We start from the raw sequence: 18,474 nt of genomic DNA on the forward strand, positions 1-18,474 counted from the left end.
ATGGGTTATTGAGGTGCTCTAGGTGATTGGAAGGTGAGGACAGGAATTAGCTGGAGGGTTGCAGGATGCCTTTGTGAGAGTGGGGAGCAAAATTTGTTCAGGGGAAGTAAGGGGGGTGCTCTTTGGTTTAGGAGGTCAGGATAGCAGCCCACCTTCTCATTTCTGTAGGAGTTTGTGAAAGTCTTTGGGAGGAGAGACGCATGAACGCATACACTCAAAAATTCACAGTAGGGTCTCCATGTAGGAGCTCATTGTTCCTGTCTCTCTCCTGTGACCAAGGACAGGAGGGGTGTCCTTTTCCTCATTTCCAGGTCCTTCTGACTGTGAATATGAGGTGAGCTGATTAAAAGGCTGTGACTCCTCAACATAGTGTCACCTGAGGAAACAACCCAGACCGTGATCAGGACCAGGACCCAATGGCTGCCTCTCAGGTATCAGATGTGTCCTCTGTCAAATGCTGTGTTTGCTTTTCCTCTAACATCTGGTGATTTATTTCTCTTTCTGGTGTTCTTGCCTTTTCAGGTTGTTTTTCTTTCCTTATTTCATTACTTTATTGATCATAGTCAATGTCAGCAGTTTCTATATTTCTCTTTTTTTGTGTGTGTTTTTCTTTTTTTTCCTGACTCTCTTTTTTTCTTTTTTTTTTTTTTAAATATATTTTATTGATTTTTTACAGAGAGGAAAGGAGAGAGATAGAGAGTTAGAAACATCGATGAGAGAGAAACATCGATCAGCTGCCTCCCGCACACTCCCCACTGGGGATGTGCCCGCAACCCAGGCACATGCCCCCGACCGGAATCGAACCTGGGACCTCTCAGTCCGCAAGCCGACGCTCTATCCACTGAGCCAAACCGCTTTCGGCCCTGACTCTCTTTTTTAAAAAATATTTTTATTGATTTCAGAATGGATAGGAGAGGGAGAGAAAGAGAGAAATATCAATTACGTTAGAGAATTATGGATCAGCTGCCTCCTGCACCCCACCCTGCACTGGGTATGGAGTGAGCCCTGACCAGGAATCTAAGCCTGCCCTCCTGGTTCATAGGTCAGCCCTTTACATCTCAGCCATACTGGCTGGGCTATAATCCCCTCCTTTGTGCCAGAGCCGTGTCTGCACTCATTTTGTCACCCTCACAGGTCAGGAAGCATTCCTACCTTTAATTAGTGACTTTCAACTAATCAAAACATTTCTTTTGTGACAGATCAAACTTGGAAGGCAGCCATGTCTAACATCCCTACTGGGATGGGGTCAGAGGCTCAGGCATCAGTGAAGAAGGAAAATGCAGGTTTTAGGTTCACGTGGCTGCAGCATGAGCTCTAGATCAGGGGTAAGAAGTTGCACATTTGCCGAAATTGGTTTGGCTCAGTGGGTAGAGCATCGGCCTTCGGACTGAAAGGTCCCAGGTTCGATTCCGGTCAAGGGCATGTACCTGGGTTGCGGGCATATCCCCAGTGGGAGATGTGCAGGAGGCAGCTGATCGATGTTTCTCTCTCATCGATGTTTCTAACTCTCTATCTCTCTCCCTTCCTCTCTGTAATAAATCAATAAAATATATATATATATATATATATAAAAAGAAGTTGCACATTTTACTGCTCAGAATAGCTCAGAAAGTTCTGAAAAGAAGGGCAAATAGAAGAAACTTGCTCATTAGATTACTATGAAAGACTTGGGAAGTACATGAGAGGTACACGTGGATTGACACATGCAAAAATAAATGTTTATTTGTGATCATTTCCAGAAAATTTTAAAATTTATTGAGGTATTTTTCGCAGTAATGTCACACCAGTGATGACCTGACCTTCCCTGTGCTTCACTCACCTGATGCCCTTTGTCTCAGTCCACCTGATGTTCACATGGCAGAGGTGCTCCCCTCACTGTAGTAGCGATTTAATGAAAGTTGTGCAAAGACCATCACTTCACATCTGGCAATGTCTGTCCTCTTAGGTAGCGTTTGCTTTAGAAAATGAAAGACTTACTTTTCTTTCCTACAGATCATTAGCTTTTGCATGGGAGCTGTAAACAATTAGGCCTTGATTCTTTTTTCTTTTTTTTTTTAAATATATTTTATTGATTTTTTACAGAGAGGAAGGGAGAGAGATAGAGAGAGTTAGAAACATTGATGAGAGAGAAACATCGATCAGCTGCCTCCTGCACATCTCCTACTGGGGATGTGCCCGCAACCCAGGTACATGCCCTTGACCAGAATCAAACCTGGGACCTTTCAGTCTGCAGGCTGACGCTCTATCCACTGAGCCAAACTGGTTTCGGCAGGCCTTGATTCTTTACATTTTCCTTGTATTCTATTCTTCCATCATGAACGTACCCTACATGGTCACTTTTTGTACTTTCTAGAAAGTTTCCAAGAATGATATCATTAATGTCTGATCAGTTTTACTAAATTTCTACAACATAGCTCTCCACTAATGATATGTAAAAATTTTGAAAGAAATGTATTAGTAAGAAAAAATTAGTTCCCCCAGGCTGGTGTGGATCAGTAGTGGAGGGTTTGATTCCTGTCCTAGGGCAAGTAGCTCCTGGGTACCTGTGGTAGGCAGCCAATCCATGTGTCTCTGTCTCTCTTCACATTGACCTCTCTCCCTCTCTCTGCTTGCCTTTCACTCTACCTTCCTGCCTTTCACTCTCAAAAAGTCAATGGAAAATATCTCCCCAGGGGAGCATTTACAACCACACAAAGGTAACAGTGTGCCTTTTTGGCTTTATATCATTAAGTTTCTCTCTGTATTGTGTTTATAAAACACAAAGGCGATCATACACAAATAGATTCATGAGATTTATACAGTCACTAAGCCATTTTGATTTCATAGTTGTAAAATGTGTGTGTCTGTGCCTAAACTGTTAACTTTATTTTAGCTGTTTTTCTTTGTGTTTTTTCCCCCCAAGTATATTTTTATGTATTTCAAAGAAGAAGAAGAAGAGAGGTAGAAAGAGATAGAAACATCAATGATGAGAGAGAGTCATTGACCGGCTGCCTCCTGTACACCCTACACTTGGGATTGAGCCTGCAACCTGCTCATGTGTCCAGAGCAGGAATTGAGTGAGTGACCTTTTGGTGCATGGGTCAGCACGCAACACTGAGCCACACCAGCTGGATCTGGCCGAATAATCTTCTTCTACGATTACTCAGTAAATTTCCAAATTAGATTGTAGTTCCTATGTGTCCTATTCCATGAGAACTGAATTCCATTAATAGACACTTTTAGTTCAAAGTTCTGTATGAATTTTTCCTTGTGTTTTCTTTTTCTGGGTATTCAGAAGTTTGGCACATCACTCCGAAATATTGGCATCACAAGTAAAAAGTGAGCTTGTGACAGATGTGCAAACACAGGCCCCATCTCAGAACCTGGATCAGCGTCTGTATTTTCACAGAAGTTCATTTCGTTGTGGCCTGCTTCACAATTGAGAAGAAGTCCATAATACTTTCAACCAGCATGACCTTTCCCGCTGAGAAATATACATCACTGACCCTGAATGATGCAAATACAGCCTTCAGAAATCCATATGCCCCTGTGCATTCCTGAATTTTAAAGGTTATTTTCCTGTAAAATAAAATCTGTACTGTGGATTTGTGGACATGTGTCATCCTCGTGTGTCAGTTAGAAAACACATCAGAGAATGTTACTGGAGCAAAGTGATCTTACTGGATAATTCAGGATACCCCACAGGTCAAAACCTCTTCTCCTGACACTCTTTTCATGTTGGGTGACATTATGAACTCTTCTGGTGACCTCTTGGTCAATGTGTGTTTTCTTTCAGGGACCATTGACCTTCAGGGATGTGGCCATAGATTTCTCTCAGGAGGAGTGGGAATGCCTGGACCCAGCTCAGCGGAAGTTGTACATGGATGTGATGTTGGAAAACTACAGCAACCTGGCTTCCCTGGGTGAGGATGACTTCCTTCCCGATTTCCTACTCCATCCCCAGGGTTTTGTTTCCATTATTATTTTATCATCTCTCAGGGGCTTCTGCTTTTTCTGGTAGATTCTTGCTCTCAAAGAACAAATTGGGCCTTAGCAACAATTTTCTCTCATCCTTGATGTTTCTGTCTCTCTCTCCCTCTCCGTTCATTTCTGAAAGCAATAAAAATATACATTTTTAAAAAGGGAAACAAATTGGGGGTAGAAAAGAAAGGCTTTGTGAAGTATGTGAATTAGGAACTCAGTGCACACTTTACATAGTATATATACTAATTATGATACTATCATAAGATAAAATTTTTTAAAATCATTTTCTAGAACATTCTAACATTCTACCATGTCTTCTGGCCAGAGGACAACTTGGATTGGAAACAGGAAGGCCTCTCCCAAAATATTCCAGTTTCTTTAATTTTTATATTTTTTAAGATTTTATTGAATTCAGGGAGGAAGGGAGAATTAGAGAGAGATAGAAACTTCAGCTGGGCATTCGTTGATTTTTTTGTATGTGCTCCGACCACAGATCAAACATACTACTTTGGCATATTGGTACAATCCCCTAAGCAACTGGCCTACCTGTGTAGGTAAATTGGATTCTTTCACTTAGTTCTATGTATCTAGGCTTCTATCATGTCTTTTCATGGCTTGATGTATTATTTCTTTACTAGATACCCGGTGCACGAAATTCATGCTAACGGGGCAGTGGGGGTGTACTCAGCCCAGCCTGCAACCTCTCCAATCTGGGACCCCCTCGGGGGATGTCGGACATCCCTCTCACAATCTGGGACTGCTGGCTCCCATCCACTCGCTTGCCTGATTGTACCTAACCGCTTCTGCCTGCCAGTGTGATCACTCCCTAACCACTCCCCTGCCAGCTTGCTTGTTGCTTAAGTGCTCCCCTGCCATCCTGATCGCCCCCAACTGCCCTGCCGACCATCTTGTGGCTGTGGTTGCAGCCATCTTTGAAGGCGGGACAGCCAATTAGCATATTCCCTCCTTATTGGCTTTGGGTGCCGACATATTTAAGGGCATGACAGTCAATTAGCCTTTTTCCTCCTTATTGGCTGTGTGATCCATCGTCTTTGCGATGGCATGAGGGCTAATTAGCATATTTCCACTTTATTAAATAGGCTAGTAATAATACTTCATTGTTTGTACTTCAGTGTATTTATCTATTAACTTGTTGATGGACCTCTTCATTGTTTCCAATAATTGTAAATGATGAATAAGCAGCCCCTTGTAGGCTTTTGTATAGATAAACGGCTCAACTTTTTGATTTAACGTTAAGGAGCCTAATTACTGAGTGTATATTCAGTTTTATAAAACCTCCAGAGCATCTCTCCAATGGGCTGTAGCATTTGGCATTTTCAGCAGCTGTGATTGGGAGTTCGAATTGCTCCACATCACAAAGGCATTCGGTGGGGTCAGTGTTCTGTATTCTGCCTGTTCCATGGTGGTTTACTATTGCTTGGTTGTGCTCTTTGTTACTTCTCATTGTTATAATGTGCATTCCCTTAATGACATAAGACATGCAAGGTCTTTAGACCCCATCCAGGAGGATTTGTATGTCGGCCTTTTAATCTAATTTGCTTTATTATTTCCCTCTGCCTTAATGTCTGTATTACAGGTTGTTGTTTTTTGTTGTTTGTTCGTTTATTTTCTAACATTTTTATTGATTTCAGAGAGTAAAGGAGAGGGAGAGATAGGTAGAAACATCAATGATGAGAGAGAATCATTGATAGGCTGCCTCCTACACGTCCCCTACTGGGGATCAAGCTGGCAACCCTGGCATGTGCCCTTGACCATAATCGAACCTGGGAATCTTCAGTTCACAGGTTGGTGCTCTATCCACTAAACCAAACTGGCTATAGCTGTATTACAATTTCTTTAATAACAGAAGCTTTGAAGTATGTTTTAAAATCAAGAAGCCTGAAGCTTTTAATTTCATACATTCTTTTCATGATTCACTTGGTTACGTGGAGTCCTATGACATTCACATTAATTTTATTTTTATTTTTTATTTTTTATTTTTTTTAAATATATTTTATTGATTTTTCACAGAGAGGAAGGGAGAGAGATAGAGAGTTAGAAACATCGATGAGAGAGAAACATCGATCAGCTGCCTCCTGCACATCTCCCACTGGGGATGTGCCTGCAACCCAGGTACATGCCCTTGACCGGAATCGAACCTGGGACCTTTCAGTCCACAGGCCGACGCTCTATCCACTGAGCCAAACCGGTTTCGGCCACATTAATTTTAGAAAGAGCTTTTTTTATTTCCACCACAGGTGTCACTGGGAATTTGATAGGGATTGCTTTGAATGTTTAGGTAACTCTGGGTACTAATGACAGCTAATACTGTTAACATTTCAGTCAGATCATGGAATGTGTTTTCCAATTTACTGATTCGGTGTTTAATTACAGCCAGCCATGTGTTCGTGTGTGTGTGTGTGTGTGTGTGTGTGTGTGTGTGTGTGTGTGTCTGTCTGTCTGTGTCTGTGTTTTCTTTTGTTACTTCTCACCCGATGTTATTTTTCCCATTGAATTTTAGAGAGAGTGGGAAGGAGGGAGGGGGATTGAAAGAAAGAGAGAGAAATATCATATCAATGTGAGAGAGACACATTGTTGTTTGGCATCCTCACACATCCCAAATGGGGTTCGGATCGAACCTGCAACCATTTGGTGGGTGGGCCCATACTCTAACCACTGAGACACACTGCAAAGGGCACCCAGCAATATTTTATGCTTCACAGCATACAAGTTGTGCACCTTCTTGGGAAGTAAATTGTTAATATTTCATTTTCAATTATGCTGTTATTCATGTAAATACATACTTAATTTGTTATTGATTTCAGACAGGAAGGGAGAGGGGGAGAGAGATAGAAACATCAATGATGAGAGAGAATCATTGATCATCTGCCTCCTGCATCCCCCCTCTTGGGGATCGAGCCCACAATCCAGGCAGGTGCCCTTGGCTGGCATGGGACCCAGGACCCTTCAGTTCGCAGGCTGACACTCTATCTATCCACTGATCCAAGCCGGCTGGGGCCATTTTTTTTTTATTTTCTATTTTTCTTGTGACGATGAGAACTACTTAAAATATCTTAAGGTTATATCAATGTATCCTAAACTCATAGTGTCAGCTGCATACAAAAACTCTGCAGATTGCCATTTTTAACCGTGTACCCACATACGTTAATATCAAATTATCTTTAATATTGTGTGCCTGCAGTTATTTAAGATTTTATTCTTCTTGTATATTTTTTATTTTTTCAAAATACCTTTTTATTTCAAGGAAGCAGATGGGGAGAGAGATAGAAATATCCATGATGAGAGAGTATCATTGATTGGCTCCCCCACACTGGGGAAAGAGCCCGCAACACAGGCATGTGCCCTCACCTGTAATCAAACTGTGACCTCTGGTTCATAGGTCGGACCCTTATCCTCGGAGCCGCAGCACTCAGACTATTCCTTTCATTTTCTAAAGTTACACAAGAGAAATCAAAGTGTTAGGTGTTTCTTTAATAGAACACCACAAATAGAAGATGCACAAATGCACTTCCCTCATCTCTCTCTCCAGTGAAGTAACTGGGAATTGGGAGTGTTTTCATAATATTGCCATTGTGTGCCAGGGGGTTTGAGCCATTATCATTGGCAAATGTAAGCAACTCTTTGTCCCTCTTTATGTGAGTTTTCCTCATTGTGACTATCTTGAGATTTCATTCAATACTATACTGGCTCTTGGAGTCCTCCAAAATGTCATTTGGTCAATACTTGCTGGTAAGTTCTAAGTGCACTCAACTGATTGTCAAAATGGAAAATTCGTGTGTTTTTTTTTTCCAGCTATATCACCTAAAGATAACCAGGCCTTTATGCCAAAGCCCAGAATACAAGATTTATTCTGTGAAATAATACTGGTAAGATATAAAAGGTGTCGCTTTGATAATGTACTCTTAATGAAAGCCTTGGAATTTGAAGAAGAGTGTGATGACAACAGAGGATATTAATATAAACAACTAATCTGGAAAAATTATCATAATAAATTTCTTTTTACCTAAAGAGGTCAGGTATATTATGAATTTGGGAAACCTCCCAATTTAAAGTCAGTTACATTGGCAGATCAGTGTGTTTGTGCACATGAAGGTTGAAAACAAGTTTTTACTGTTATGCATTCTTGGAAAAGAAATTTGGAAAAACTAGGAATTCGCGTAGTCTGTAGTGTAAATAATTTGCGTTGTTTAAAATTCAGGTGGAATTAAACTTCGTCAATCATTTCTAAAATATATAGATTTATCATGAACCTATAAAATTAAAATGTGCTCAATTTAGCAATGTTTTATGATTTTCTATATTTAGAAAATGTAACTCATTTCAGAGAGTAAGGGAAAGGAAGAGGGAGAGGAAAACATCAATGATGAGAGACAATCATTCATTGGCAGCCTCCTGCATGCCTCCCACTGGGGACTGATCCGGCAGCCAGGCCATGTGCGCTTACTGGGAATGGAACTGTGATCTCCTTGTTCATATGTCAAAGCTCAACCACTGAGCCATGCTGGCAGGGCAATTTGGTAATATTTTATTTATTCATTTTTATGATTATTTTAAAAAATATTTTTAATTATTTCAGAGAGAAGGAGAGAGGGAGAGAGAGAAACATCAATCATGAGAAAGAATCATTGATCGGCTGCCTTTGGCATGCCCCCTATTGGGGATAGAACCCAGGTCCCTTCAGTCTGCAGGCCAACGCTCTATCCACTGAGTCAAACCAGCTAGGACAATTTGGTAATCTTTCAAACAAGGCTTCATCCTTCTTCTTCTTACAATAATGTTTTGTGTTTATTTTTTGTCTAGTATATTAGGAAAGCTTTTGTTAGACAATCATCTAGGTTTAATGTGTATCACAAAATTGTTTTTATGGAACAAGTGTACATATTTAATGAAATTATAACTGTCACTAAAGGTCTTTCTATCTCCCATAATCACCAGACTACACATAACGGAGACAGAAGTTATGAATGGATTGAACATTGGAAAAACATTAAGCTAGAGTCATATCTTAATCATTGGACAAGTGAGCTGCCAGAGGAGCATCATAAAAGTGGAAAAGTCTTTGACCAAATGTCCAATCACAATATACATCAGGTTTTTCCTATTGTGGAGAAGACACACAAAGGAAGTAAATTCGTCCAGTATTTTCTGCAGCCTTCAAATTATGATGAACAAGAGAATATTCCTACTGGGGAGCAGGCTTACAAATGGAATCCATGTGGGAGAGTCTGCAGTCAAATATTCGATCTAAATAGACGCAAAAAAATCCATAGGGGAAACGAACCTTATAAATGTAATGATTTTGGTAAAACATCTTATTGGCCTTCAGGTTATACTCTAAATCAGAGAATTTATACTGGAGAGAAGCCTTACAAATGTAAAGCATGTGGCAAAGCCTTTAAATGTCATTCCTCTCTTATTGTACATAAAGGAAGAATTCACACTAAAGCAAAATTATACAAACTCAGGGAAAATGAAAAAGTCTTTAGTCAGTCCTCAAGACATATGCAACATCATAGAAGTCATAGGGAAGAACAGTCTTATAAATGTTCAGAATGTGACAAAATCTTTAGCCAGCCCTCAACCCGTATTCTTCATCAGAGAATTCACACTGGAGAAAACCCTTATAAATGTAGAGAATGTGGCAAATCCTTTAAAAACCATGCAGTTCTTACTAATCATCAGAGTGTTCATACTGAAGATAGGCCTTATAAATGTAGAGAATGTGGTCAAGCATTCCTCCACGCCTCAAGCATGATTCGACATAAGAAAGTTCATACTGGAGAGAAACCTTACAAATGTAGAGAATGTGGCAAAGCATTCCTCCACGCCTCAAGCATGATTCGACATAAGAAAGTTCATACTGGAGAAAAACCTTACAAATGTAGAGAATGTGCAGTCCGCAGCCCTTACTTGCCATCAGAGAGTTCATACTGGAGAGAAGCCTTATAAATGTAGAGAATGTGGCAAAGCCTTTAGATATTCCTCCTCCCTTAATGTACATCAAAGACTTCATACCGGAGATAAGGTTTATAAATGTAGAGCATGTGGCAAAGCCTTTGGCCGGTCCTCACACCTTATTTGTCATCAGAGAGTTCATTCTGGAGAGAAGCCTTATAAATGTAGAGAATGTGGCAAAGCCTTTAGGCAGTCCGCAGCCCTTAGTTGCCATCAGAGAGTTCATACTGGAGAGCAGCCTTATAAATGTAGAGAATGTGGCAAAGCCTTTAGATATTCCTCCTCCCTTAATGTACATCAAAGACTTCATACTGGAGATAAGGTTTATAAATGTAGAGCATGTGGTAAAGCCTTTGGCCGGTTCTCACGCTTTACTTATCATCAGAGAGTTCATTCTGGAGAGAAGCCTTATAAATGTAAAGTGTGTGGCAAAAGCTTTAGCTACTCCTCAGATCTTAATCGTCATCAGCTTATTCATACTGGAGAGAAGCCTTATAAATGTAGAGAATGTGGCAAAGCCTTTAGCTGGTTCTCATCCCTTACTAATCATCAGCGTGTTCATACTGGAGAGAAGCCTTATAAATGTAGAGAATGTGACAAAGCCTTTAGCAATACTTCAAATCTTATTGTACATCAGAAGGTTCACACTGGAGAGAAACCTTATAAATGTAGAGAATGTGGGAATGCCTTTAGCAGGTCTTCAAGTCTTACTGTACATCAGAGAATTCATTCAGGAGAGAAGCCTTATACATGTAGAGAATGTGGCAAAGCCTTTGTCACCTCCTCAAATCTTATTAAGCACCAGAGTATTCACACTGGGGAGAAGCCCTGCATCCCTTACTAAGCATCAGAGAGTTCACACTTTAGAGAAGCCTTAAAAATGTGGAGGATATAACGGCCTTTCATCAGTGTTCCTGCCTTACTGTAAAGCAGAGTTCATACTTGAGAGAAGACTTACAGATGTGAGGAGTGTTGTGTGTCCTTTACCTGCTGTTAGAACTTACAGAACATCATAGAATTGATACTGGCAAGAAGCCTTATGAATGTGAAAAATGTAGAGAAGGCTTTAAAAGGCATTCATGTCTTACTGTACCTGAGAGACTTTATACTAAAAAGAGAACTTACAAATGTAGAGAATGGGCTGGAGCCTTGACTCAGCTCAAAATTCACTGCACATCAGAGATTTTACAGTTGAGGGAAGCCTTATACTGTGGATAATGTGAGAAAGCCTTTAATATGTAGTCTAACCTGCTCAACATTTTAGGAATCATTCTAAAGCGAAACATCAATAATATAAATTTTTCATCTAAGGATTTAGGCTTCAGAGGTTGAAGCTACATTGAGAATGATAAATAAGGTCTTACAAATTATCAGGTATATGTCAAAGTGTATATTCTCATATCTCATACAACATTGTATGATTATTACTGGATCGAATTCCCGCAGATATAAAGAAAGTTCTAAAGCTTACCCATAATGTAAACATTAACTGACATCAGAATTCATACTGGGGAGAAACAATACAAATGTAATATTGTCCTAATGTGTTTAATCAGCATCCGACGCTTATTCCTCACTTTGGAATTCATTCTAGACCAGTGGTTGTCAACCTGTGGATCCTGCCCACCTTTGGGGGTGGAACAACCGTTTCACAGGGGTCACCTAAGATCATCAGAAAACACATATATAATTACATATTGTTTTGTGATTAATCACTATTCTTTATGTTCAATTTGTAACAATGAAATTTGGGGTCACCACAATTTGAGGAACTACGTTAAAGGGTTGTGGCATTAGGAAGGTTGAGAACCACTGTTCTATTTTTTTTTATTTTTTTAATATATTTTATTGATTTTTTACAGAGAGGAATGGAGAGAGAGATAGAGAGTTAGAAACATCGATGGGAGAGAAACATCGATCAGCCGCATCCTGCACATCTCCTACTGGGGATGTGCCCGCAACCCAGGTACATGCCCTTGACCGGAATCGAACCTGGGACCTTTCAGTCCGCAGGCCGACGCTGTATCCACTGAGCCAAACCGGTTTTGGCGAGAACCACTGTTCTAGAGGGATACCTTAAATCTGACGAATGTGGGAAATCATATACTTGGACCTACAGCCTCAGTCAGTATCAGGTATTGTAATTGGATAGAAATTCTACATTTATGTTATAGGAGGAGGGACTTTTGTTCCAAATATACAGTTTATGGAACTCCAAGGAATTTATGCCTCAAAGTGACTTTAAATATGTAAAAACGGAGCCAGAGGAGCCACCACAGTTGTGAACAGCACCCATCAGAGGAGCTGCTGCCAACTGAGGAGCAGCTGCTACCACAACTGCCCGAGGAGCATCCGCAGCCCGAGGAGCCAATGCCACCCATGGAGCAGCCAGTGAACGACTCAACATCTAGATATGTTGGTGAGATCAAACATGGGTAGACAAAAAAAAACCCCAAAGGGAAGAAAAGGATGGCTCGTCAGAAAAGCAGCTAAGTGAAACAGAGGCATGCAACATGACAGAAAAATCAGATTAAGGGTTCTAGAGTGCATAAACCAGATGGAGGAAAAAATCAAAAACTTACGCAAGAAGCAAGAAGAAACAGATGAAAAAAATTAATAAATTATGTAAGAACCAAGAAGAAATGAAGTGTGACATAGCGGCAATAAAAAACACCATTGAAAGTTTCAACATTAGACTAGGAGAAGTGGAGGACCGAATTAGTGAATTAGAAGACAGGGAAGCAAAACACACCCAAACTGAACTGCAATTGGACAATAAAATTGAAAGACAGGAGGAGAGCCTAAGGAGCTATGGGACATCATGAAACAAAACAACATACAAATAATAGGGGTGCCAGAACAACAGAAAGAAGAACAAGGGTTAGAAAACCTATTTGAAGAAATAATATCAGAAAACTTCCCTGAGGTGGGGAAGATAAAAGTCACACAAGCACAGAGAATCCCAAACCTGGTGAACCCAAAAACGCCCACACCAAGACACATCATAAGTACCATGGCAAATGTTCAGGACAAAGAGAGAATCTTACAGGCTGCAACAGAGAGACGGAAATTTACATACAAGGGATCTCCCATTAGATTATCAAATGACTTCTCAATAGAAACACATCAGGCCAGAAAAGAATGGGCGGAAATTTACAAAGTGATGCCAAGGAAAGGACCGAATCCAAGAATATTCTATCCAGCAAGGCTATCATTCAAAATTGAAGGGGAAATAAGAAGCTTCACAGACAAAAAAAGGCTAAGGGAGTTTATCACCACCAAGCCGGCAGTGCAAGAAATGTTAAAGGGACTGCTGTAAAAAGAAGAAATAAAAAGCTAAGAAGGAAAACAGGCACTAAAATTAGAAATGGCTACAAACAAGTACTTCTCAATAATAACTTTAAACGTAAATGGACTAAATGCTCCAATCAAAAGACATCGTGTGGCTGAATGGATCAAAAACATGACCCATATATTTGCTGTCTACAAGAGACCGACCTCAGAATAAGGGACTCACACAGACTGAGAATGAAGGGAGGGAAAAATATCTTTCAGGCAAATGGAAATGAAAAAAAAAGCTGGGGTAGCAATACTTATATCTGACAAAATAGACCTTAAAGTGAAGGCCATAACAAGAGATAAGGGAGGCCACTTCATAATACTAAAGGGATCGATACAAGAAGATATAACCCTGATAAATATATATGCACCCAATGCAGGAGCACCCAAATACATAAAAAGACTCCAGGAAGATATCAAAGGAGAGATCGACAACAATACAATCATAGAGGGGACTTTAATACACCACTGACATCACTGGATAAATCCTCTAGACAAAAAAATCAGCAAAGAAACAGCAATCCTAAATGACTCACTATATCAGATGGACTTGACATCTTCAGAACATTTCACCCCAAAGGCATGTAATATACATTCCTCTCAAGTGCTCATGGGACATTTTCAAAAATAGACCACATATTGGGTCACAAATAAAGTCTCCCCAAATTCAAGACGATTGAAATCATACCAAGCATCTTCTCAGACCACAATGGCATAATATTAGAAATAAACTACAATAAAAACAACCCAAAATACTCAAAAAAATAAAGTGGGTGAACGACATCCAAGCACTTTAACTCCACTGTTCCAGGTAAACTGATACAGTTCAAAAGTTTTTCTTGACACCACTGTCAATGCCAGAATTTTGTATTCTGTTTTTTTTGTTTGTTTGTTTTTGTTTTTTTCTGTTGTTTTTTTTATCCAGACAAATAAATGAAATCAATACTGCTAATGTTACTAATATCTACAACAATTATACCTCCAGTGTGCTTTCATAATGTAATTAACAAACTGGATCCATACAACTACAATGAGTTATGGTTTTGTCCTTTAAAATACTTAACATGTAACCTTTTACCTTCATATTTAATTGTGTTAGGTAGATATCAAACTTCTTTTTTAATTTATTATTAAATCTTTATTGTTCAGATTATTACATTTGTTCCTCTTTTCCCCCCCCATAACTCCCCTCCTTCCAGTTCCCACCCCACCCTCTGCCCTCCGCCCTCACTCCCCACCCACTGTCCTCATCCATAGGTGCACGATTTTTGTCTAGTATCTTCCGGCATCTCCCACATTCCTTTCCCCCCCTAGAATAGTCAGTCCATTCCCTTTCTATGTCCCTGATTCTATTATGATCACCAGTTCATTCTGTACATCAGATTATTTATTCACTTGATTCTTAGATTCACTTGTTGATAGATGCATGTTTGTTGTTCATAATTTGTATCTTTACCTTTTTCTTCTTCCTCTTCTTAAAGGATACCTTTCAGCATTTCATATAATCCTGGTTTGGTGGTGATGAACTCCTTTAGCTTTTCCTTATCTGTGAAGCTCTTTATCTGACCTTCAATTCTGAATGATAGCTTTGCTGGATAAAGTAATCTTGGTTGTAGGTTCTTGGTATTCATCACTTTGAATATTTCTTGCCACTCCCTTCTGGCCTGCAAAGTTTCTGTTGAGAAATCAGCTGACAGTTACCCTTGTAGGTAACTGAGTTTCTTTCTCTTGCTGCTTTTAAGATTCTCTCTTTGTCTTTTGCTCTTGGCATTTTAATTATGATGTGTTTTGGTGTGGTCCTCTTCGGATTCCTTTTGTTTGGGTTTCTCTTCGCTTCCTGGATCTGTAAGTCTATTTCTTTCACCAGGTGGGGGAAGTTTTCTGTCATTATTTCTTCAAATGGCTTTTCAATATCTTGCTGTCTCTCATCTTCTGGCACCCCTATAAGTCTGATGTTGGTACACTTGAAGCTGTCCCAGAGGCTCCTTACACTATCTTCGTATTTTCGGATTCTTTTTTCATTTTGCTTTTCCAGTTGGGTGTTTTTTGCTTCTTCACATTTCACATCTTTGACTTGATTCTTGCGCTCCTCTGGTCTGCTGTTGGGTGTCTGTATAATATTCTTTATTTCATTCAGTGTATGCTTAATTTCTAGTTGGTTCTTTATCACAACATCGAGGGTCTCATGAGATTTCTTGAGGATCTCACTACATTTATCGGCAGTTTCTAGCAAATTATTGAAAGACCTTAAAAGTGCGTTTTTTAGCTCTATAGCCTCCATTTCTGTTATGTTTCTTTTTCTCCGCATTATTTATGCTTTCTTGGTGCACCCCCTTGTGGTCTTTGTGCGCAGTCTTGTTGTAGTTAAGCCTTGATTGTTGTCGGCAATTTCGGGGGTGATTTGACCTCCAGGCTAACTGGCTCTGTATTCTGTTTTATAAGGATTTAATAAACTCATAAAAACTAAAAAGAAAAAATAAAGATGTAAGAATGTTATCCAAATATGTAATTGATTTTGAATTTCAAAATTTTACTGAATTTACACTAGATGGATAGCCAAAGTGCCTTTCAGATATTGTTCAAAATTAGAATGTTTATTACACAGTGTACTCTGCTGGGGTTCTTGTCCCAGCATCAAGAACGGTTCAGGGATCTGGAGAAGGCTGTGCGTAGATGTTAAATAAGAGGAGTCCTCCCTGACTGGTTTGGCTCAGTGTGTAGAGCGTCGGCCTGTGGACTGAAAGGTCCTGGGTTCGATTCCAGTCAAGGGCATGTACCTTGGTTGCTGGCACTTCCCCAGTAGGAGGTGTGCAGGAGGCAGCTGATTGATGTTTCTCTCATCGATGTTTCTGGCTCTCTATCTCTCTCCCTTCCTCTCGGTAAAAAAAAAAAAAGAGGAGTCCAGAGACTAATAAAGAGTCCGGAGATGAAATATAATTTTGAAAGGCATTTGGGGGTCAGACGAGCTTAGCTAAAGGAGCTAAGATCTAAGGTCTTAAGTCTAAGGCTTTAGATTCTCCTCGTCCCCAGGACCCCATGCTTTTTTGTTTTTTAACATACAATCAAAAAATTTTCTTTAATAAAGAATTCACCTCATGTGTCTAATGTAAAACAAAATGTGGTGGGGTCCAGCCCCAGCGGTCCAGAGGTACTGGGTCGGCGAAGAATGAAGGACATGGAGATACTGTCCAGATGATCAGCATAGTCAGGTTCTTATATATTGTCCTGTTACCGCTGTATTTATACTATTTGATTCTATAAGCGTGTCTCTATAGTTACATCATGGTATGTTTTGGGTTGTCCTTTGACCTTTTACAGTTTCTTGTTTTATGTTTATAGTTTCTTATCTGACCTTTGCTAAAAATCTTATCTCTATCTAGCTCTGTTGATTTTAATCTCATCTTTTGTCTGTTTCTACATTATATTCTAAATGTTAGTCTCTGTGCTCCATTATAAGGGCTAATTTGTTATTTCTATTCCAAGGTCACTATTCTACTGCTCTGCTGTTAAGCTATAAGGAAATAATTGAAGGAGATTTTCCTATTCTATGGCCTAAGTAAAGGTTATGTAGCTTAAGCGTGATTGTTAGTTATGGTGATTAACTACCTGCCTGGCACTTAGTTTAAGTCTTAGTGTTTGCATGGCTGCCATAAGATTTTTAGATAAGGAGCCTGCCTGCATTGTTTGCAGCAGTATTTCTTTAACTGTTTTGATATTTGTCCTTTTATCCTTGCCGGTGGTCTTCCTTGGGACTGCCCTGTGTCTGCGGGTTTTTAGGGGTATAGGCTTTGGTACTTTCTCTGGTGGGTAAACCCTTGGGGATGTTGGCCTAGCAAGTCCTAAATTTTTTTTTAATTTGATTTTGATTTTTTTATTTGATTGGTTTTCAAGCTTTTTATAAAATATTTATTTCAGAGAGGGAGAGAGAGACATAAAGAGAGAGAGAGAGAAATCAATGATGAGAGAGAATCATGGATTGGCTGCCCCCTGCACACTCCCTCACTGGGGATCAAGCCCCCAACCCGGGTATGTGCCCTTACGGAAAATGGAGCCATGACTTCCTGGTTCATAGGTCGATGCTCAACCACTCAGCACTCAGCTGGGCTAACATGTTTTTTAAAAATCACCTCAGCCCTGGCTGGTGTGGCTCAGCTGGTTGTGCAGCCTCATGTTCATCAAAAGGTGCCGGTTCCATTCCCATGGCGAGCACGTACCCAGTCCTGGCCCATACAGGAGGCGGTGGACTTATTCTCTCATCGTTGATGTCTCTCCCATCCTCTCTGAAATCAATAGATTTTTTTAAATAAATAAATTAAATGACTGGGTGAGTTTATTTTCCTGGTCCTTGGCGTCTCTGTGCTGGGGGCGGGCCCGGGGAGGGGCTGCGCGGGTCCCTGCACCTGTCGGCCTCCTGGTGTCCTGTCCATTTGGGGGAAGAGGGCTCTGAGGGCTCTGCATCTGGGGAGACAGGAGACGTGGTGAGGAGGGTGTGTTTCGGGTGGAGGGGCGGCCTTGGGTGCCCCGCTCATCCATCTGGTCCGGGATTTGGGGAAGGAAGACGGTAGCTGATGAGGTTGGTGCTGTTGGGTGTAGCTCCTGTACCTGAGAAGGAACGCTTGGATGTGCTCCTGTCAGAGGGTCTTGTTCCTGGTTCCGTGTCCGTTCTGAAGACTCCTCAGGTTTGTTTTTGGTGAATTTAGATCTAAGATTTTTAAACCAAATTTGGACGGTGGACTCTGAGACCCCAACTTCCTTAGCAAGTTTCTCCCGGAATTCAATCCCGGAGTACTGGTTGCTGGCAAAGACCATCAGGAGGGTGTAGACTCGGGAGGCCGTGAACCTGGTACTACTCCGTTTGTCTTTTAGGTTTGGCATCATCTCCACAGGGTGGTCTTGGACCCGATCTTCGCCTTGGCTTCCTCCCAAGTGGTCCTGTGGCTCTGATCTCCTTTGAAGTCCGTGCCTAGCTCTTTGATTCTGAAACCAAACCTCAATTTGATACACTTCGAGGCCCGTGTGTACAGCCAGCTTTCGCGTGGAAGCAGGGACTGGGTAAGGCGTCTGGTTGAATACTTGGATGAGGGTTTTCACCTGATTCTCTGTGAATGGTGTAGCCTCACCTGTAATGCATCGATGTCCTGCTCCCTCTGAGCTCCAGCGCTGGGTCGTGGCATGGGGGTAAACAGGAACATACAG

The 18,474-nt window shown here is 40.6% G+C and overlaps 1 protein-coding gene across 1 annotated transcript; it reads left to right on the forward strand.

Moving 5' to 3' along the window:
• Positions 1-284: 284 nt before the first annotated feature.
• Positions 285-9,739, forward strand: LOC308530684 (uncharacterized protein; the record flags this gene model as incomplete). Its single annotated transcript, XM_081107377.1, has 5 exons — positions 285-431; positions 3,776-3,902; positions 7,777-7,850; positions 8,920-9,469; positions 9,618-9,739. The coding sequence occupies exons 1-5, from the start codon at positions 417-419 to the stop codon at positions 9,737-9,739; spliced, it is 888 nt and encodes a 295-aa protein (XP_080963503.1). The 5' UTR covers positions 285-416.
• Positions 9,740-18,474: the final 8,735 nt, after the last annotated feature.

Source organism: Myotis nattereri (genome assembly GCF_964212035.1).
Source record: "Myotis nattereri genome assembly, chromosome: 15".
Taxonomy (NCBI): Eukaryota; Metazoa; Chordata; class Mammalia; order Chiroptera; family Vespertilionidae; genus Myotis; species Myotis nattereri.